Source organism: Bison bison, unplaced genomic scaffold, assembly GCF_000754665.1.
Source record: "Bison bison bison isolate TAMUID 2011002044 unplaced genomic scaffold, Bison_UMD1.0 scf7180017864072, whole genome shotgun sequence".
Lineage (NCBI taxonomy): Eukaryota > Metazoa > Chordata > Mammalia > Artiodactyla > Bovidae > Bison > Bison bison.
Window position 1 is genome coordinate 6,653,012 of NW_011494644.1, and position 5,742 is coordinate 6,658,753.

At 47.0% G+C, this 5,742-nt stretch overlaps 1 protein-coding gene across 1 annotated transcript in view; it reads left to right on the forward strand.

The window, feature by feature from the left end:
• The window catches only part of PRKCB (protein kinase C, beta), a 476,951-nt gene that overhangs the window by 414,257 nt on the left and 56,952 nt on the right, over positions 1-5,742 (forward strand). Inside the window, exon 14 of the mRNA XM_010837422.1 lies at positions 400-573. Coding sequence (XP_010835724.1) covers positions 400-573 — 174 coding nt within the window. The remainder of the gene's footprint in view (positions 1-399; positions 574-5,742) is intronic.

Below are 5,742 nucleotides of genomic sequence, written 5' to 3' on the forward strand. Positions count from 1 at the left end.
AAAAGTGAAAGTGAAGTCGCTCAGTCGTGTCCGACTCTTCGCGACCCCATGGACTGCAGCCTACCAGGCTCCTCCGTCCATGGGATTTTCTAGGCAAGAGTACTGGAGTGGGGTGCCATTGCCTTCTCCGTAATTTATCCTTCTACCACCCCCGCTTTCCCCTTTGGTAACCATAAATTTGTTTTCTATGTCGGTGAGTCTGTCTCTGTCTTGGAACCACCCTCTTTTCGATTGGGTTCAGCCATTCAAGGTTCAAGGTCCGGGGGAAACTTTATGTATCATATCAGCATCCACTGAGGGCGCGTGGAAGGAGCTTTGAATGGATCTGAATGACCCTCAGCCACCAGTGGCTTCACTGGGGGCCCCTTCAATTACACTGACATGCCCACTGTCTTGCAGGTCATGCTCTCAGAGCGAAAAGGCACAGATGAGCTGTATGCTGTGAAGATCCTGAAAAAGGACGTGGTCATCCAAGATGATGACGTGGAATGCACGATGGTGGAGAAGCGGGTGCTGGCCCTGCCCGGGAAGCCGCCCTTCCTGACCCAGCTGCATTCCTGCTTCCAGACCATGGTAACTACCTGGGGGCTGGACCCCTCCACCTCCGGGCTTCCAGGCTTTGGCCAGAGCAGTTCTAGCAGTGGCCACCCCATAGAGGCACCCAGGCCCTTCCCATCCTGGAGACAGAAAGCTGTCAGGCCCAGGGATGGCTGTGGAGCATTTTTCTGAGGTTGCCACTGAGAAGCGCTCTCCCCTGAGGCAGATGCTGTTTCAACAAAGATAAAGGAACTCAGGCAATTGGTTTTATAACCAACTGAGCAGGGCCCTCCTCTGGCAGCAAGAGGTGACTTGGGGACAGGAACTCAGGACTTTCAGTCCCACAATCTCAGATGTTCTAGCAGCAGTTACAGATGGGGATGAGGGCAGAGGTCCTCACAGGTGCCCCTACAGGGTCAGGGTCGGGCCTCTGGATCCTTCAGATAAATGTGTGATTCCATGCTGCAGGTTGCATGGCCCTCATAGGACTCCCGGGGCAGGGGGCACAGCCTGGGTGGGGGCTGATGAGCTCAGAGCCAGGCTTCTAAGAAGAAGAGGAAATCTATGTACTATCTGCTATTCACTGTGATTCTACTTTCATCTGTGAGAATGAGAGACATCCTTCAAACAACCTCTTTCCTTCCCCCTGTGCACACTAGACCTGGCTCTCCATCCCACTGTGGCCATCAGACCACAATCTGGGGCCCCATTCAACTCACTGGGCTCTGCTGTCACATCCCCCATTGCATTGACTGGTAACTCTCCCCCTGTCTCCTTTGCTTTAAGAGCACGACCTTCTCAGAAATAGGACCTAGCTTTCTCAGCCATCTGCCTCATCTATGAGCCTTTCCCAGGTACCAGACACTGTGTGTGTGGAGGGGGTGGGAGTAGGGGAAGGAAGGCAGGGCAGAGCCCAAATGCAAAGAGATAAGAGTTAATTCTTGCTTTGGAAGCTTCTCAGGGCAAAGGCCTAGAGTCTTAAAGATGCTTTAAGGGCACGTTCAAGATTATTTTGACTTGCTCCAGTTTGCACCCTTCGTTCTGATTTTAGAACCCAACTCCTGTGTGCGATGGGATGCTATTGTAAGTTGTGTGTGCTTTAAAGTTTCTTTTCTCCTCCAGCATCCCCAAGTCCTGTGCTCTGCTAAGTTCGACTGAGTCCCCCACCAGCCTAGAAAGACCCGGAACTGGGTTTGGGATAGGTATTCTCAGTGTAGGCTGTACCCTTGTAGTAGAACTACCTGTGGTGAGAGGGGCAGAGTCAGAACCCGGCTCCTTCCTTAGTGTGAGAGTTTCTTGATACATATTGGGGTCAGAGGGACCTGGGTTCACATCTCAGCTTTGTCATTTTCTGGCTGAGTGGCCTTGAGAAAATCATGCAACCCCGCTGGGCCTCAGTCTCTTCATATGTAAAGGGATAAAAGTAGGTGCATCCAAGGTTGCTATGAGGAGGAAATGAGATTACACATGAGACGTGCTTAACACGGTGCTTGTTACCTGGTAAACACTCTTGTGTTCTGCTCAGCTCTCAGTCGTGTCCGACTCTTGTGCGACCCCATGGACTGTAGCCCCCCAGGCTCCTCTGTTCATGGGATTTCCCAGGCAAGAATACTGGAGTGAGTTGCTATCTTCTACTCCAGGGGATCTTCCTGACCTAGGGATCAAACCATGACTCCTACATTGGCAGGCAGATTCTTTACTATTGCACCACTTGGGAAGCCCCCAAACACTCATAAATGTTGGTTATCCACTTCACAGACATTTAACATTGGCCTTGGCCTGGACTGGTACTGAGCTATAGAGCTGAGGAAGCTAGGTCCTCTTTTTGAGAAGCTAGGTCCTGTTTTCTCCTCTTAAAGCAAAGATGACAGACACGGGGATGTTACCAAACAATGTAAAGCTGCTGTGATAGCAGAATCTGGAGAAGTCAAGGAGTCCCTAGGTTGTTCCTTGATGCCACAGGGGCATCTGCATTTTGGGTGAAGGGATGGTTTTTTCTGCTGGGGCCCTTGCCCCGAATCCCAATCTCCCTGCCACAGGTCAAGAGAGAGGGAACATTCTAGGGAAATGTGTGCAGTATTTCTTTCGGAGGCTTTGACCCACCAGCCTCTTGTCGGGGTCTGCTGGTGACAGTGGGCTATAAGAAGATTTTCACTCTGCTGCCGGCAGAGAGCGGAAGTCGTGTTTGCCAGTGTGTGGAGCATGTACCACCATGCAGTATGGTGCTGGGTAGTTTGAAGGGTGATTTTGGGTGCTGCACAGATTTTAAATTGTGTTCTTTTAAGTTCACTGTACATTCTTCTGAGTACCTTGAGGAGGGTGTTTCTATGTGATGCTGCTGCTGCTGCTAAGTCCTTTCAGTCGTGTCCGACTCTGTGCGTCCCTATAGATGGCAACCCACCAGGCTCTCCCGTCCCTGGGATTCTCCAGGCAAGAACACTGGAGTGGGTTGCCATTTCCTTCTCCAGTGCATGAAAGTGAAAAGTGAAAGTGAAGTTGCTCAGTCGTGTCCGACCCTCAGTGACCCCATGGACTGCAGCCTTCCAGGCTCGTCCGTCCATGGGATTTTCCTCGCAAGAGTACTGGAGTGGGGTGCCATTACCTTCTCTGTCTATTTGGTGCTAGCATGGCCATTAACATCTTTCTAACACTTGCCTTTTTAACAGAGAGAGAGGGGACCAGGCTTCAGGTTCTGAGCTTTGACAAATAGCAGTTTCTTTTACTTACTTATTTTTAATTGGGGAATAATTAGTTTACAATATTGTGTTCGTTGCTGCCATACATCAACATGAATCAGCCATAGGAATACAATTTCCTTTTAAAATATTTATTTAGGCTGTGCTGGGTCTTTATTGTGGCATGCGGGATCTTTAGTTGCAGCATGGAACTCTTAATTATGGCATGTGGGATCTAGTTCCCTGACCAGGGATCGAACCTGGACTCCCTGCTTTGGGAGGATGGAATCATAGCCGCTGGACCACCAGGGAAGTCCCTAAATAGCAGTTTCTAAGTCATTGTTTTGCTTTTATTTTATATATTTTTTACGGATTTCTTTCATTTAAGACAGCACTATAAAGTCTTTCAATTTTTAAATTTTGAGATATTATAAGACAAATATGAAGAAACCACACACAATTAGTGTTTTAATAATGAGTTTTTATAGAGTTAAGCTCCTTATACCACCATCCAGGTCAAGAAAGAACTTTGGCAGCCACTCTAGAAGTTTCTCTGTGTCCCAATCTCCATCTCCCCGCAAATGGTAGCTTGACTTCTTTGCCTGTCTCTGTAGTTTTATCACTTAAGTTTTATCATCCCTTGATAAGATAGTTTACTCTTTCCCCTTGGTAGAAATTTGCTGTGTCTTTAATATAATGATTTCCTTCTCCATTCTTTCCATCCTTTCTTTTACTTGCTAAAGAGCCTGGGCTGTCTGACCCATAACATTTTCACAGTCTGAATTTTTCTGATTGCTGTCTGAGGGCCAGCGTATCTGTTTCCGCTGTCCCCTGTTTTTTGAAAATTGGTATCTGAACCTAGAGGCTTGGCCAGACTCAACTTTGATCCCTTTGGTAAGACCAGGTGGCTGTTTTTTTTTTTTTTTTTTTTTAATCCAAAGGCACATAATGTCCAGTTGCCCCTCTTTTTGTATGTTGGCAACCAGAGATGCTCTGTGTCTGGGTCCATGAATTCATAAAGGACTGTGAGGTGGTGATTTCCTAATTCTATCATTTCTTTTTCTTTATTAGTTGGATGCTTTTATAAAGAGAGACTTCCCTCACCTGTTTCTTTGTCCCCTGGTGGTACAGTTCATCTAGAAATCAGGATAGATAGATGAGGCTTTTCTCTTACTTGACAGTTTTCATGAATTGGTTCACTGTTATGCCCCAAAGGTAACTAAAGTTTGCTTAATAGAGTTTTTGTAAAGAAAAATGTTAAGTGAGCAACAATTCACATCACACGAGACTTGGCAGAGATGGAGAAGGACATACTTCTTACAAGTTCAAATCTCTAATGTTACCTTGGGGAGTGAAAGCCTGGAGGTATTCAAGTCATGACTAAACCCTTAGACCTCTAGATTCCCTCATTCCCACATCTTCTCTTTTTTCCATTGGCAGTTCCTACATTGACTCATGGAGATCACCAGATGAAGGACAGTTTCAGTGGTAAATACACTAAGAAGGAGACCTTGTTCTCAAGGAAGAGTCTGGGCTATCTTGGAGCAAAAGCTTTCAATTTCAGTTGGATGTGTTGAGATTAGGGGAAATTGGTCGTTGGTTGTTAATACTCATTAAGTAAAGTATCTTCATTTGTAATTTACTGTTTTAAACATGATACAGTGGATTTGAGGCTCTTCTTTTAACGTTGAGTCTTGAATTTCAGTATGCTTTCTGGAACTGGGGAGTAGGGCCTAGGCGTGCATGGAAACAGCACAACATCTTGGGTCCCCTCCACGACATCCACGAGCCGTCACCTGCCAGAGAAGAGAGAGTAACAGCCAAGAGAATTGAGTGGATTCGAGTCTTGTGTGGGGAGAAAGGCCTCCTTTTAAAAACTGACCCCATCCAGCAAGGCTGGGGATGGAACTGGTTGCTTTCCGGTTGGTGAGGATCAGATGAAATTGTTATCCCATCTGTATTTGCAGGAAAAATATGTAACTTCTCACATGCCTCATGTGGTGGCCAAAATTTTAAAAAACAAAACAAACAAACAAAAGTACTTAACTTTAAGTAGCAGAGTTATGCCTGGCTCAGGGAGATGCACTTCCTGCCAGCTGAGGGTGAGGCCCTTGGGGGCTGAGCAGGGTCAGCTGAGAGGAAAGCCAAGACTTCTCCTATCTCACATCCAACACCACATCACTGAGTGAAAGGCCCCCATTGAAATGTTTTTGTTTACTTTTTCCTTTGGCTAAGCACTTGTATTTTAAGTTTCAGTTCAGTTCAGTTCAGTCGCTCAGTTGTGTCCGACTCTTTGTGACCCCCTGAATTGCAGCACGCCAGGCCTCCCTGTCCATCACCAACTCCCGGAGTTCACCCACACCCACATTCATTGAGTCGGTGATGCCATCCAGCCATCTCATCCTCTGTCGTCCCCTTCTCCTCCTGCCCTCAATCCCTCCCAGCATCAGGGTCTTTTCCAGTGAGTCAGCTCTTCGCATGAGGTGGCCAAAGTGCTGGAGTTTCAGCTTTAGCATCATTCCTTCCAAAG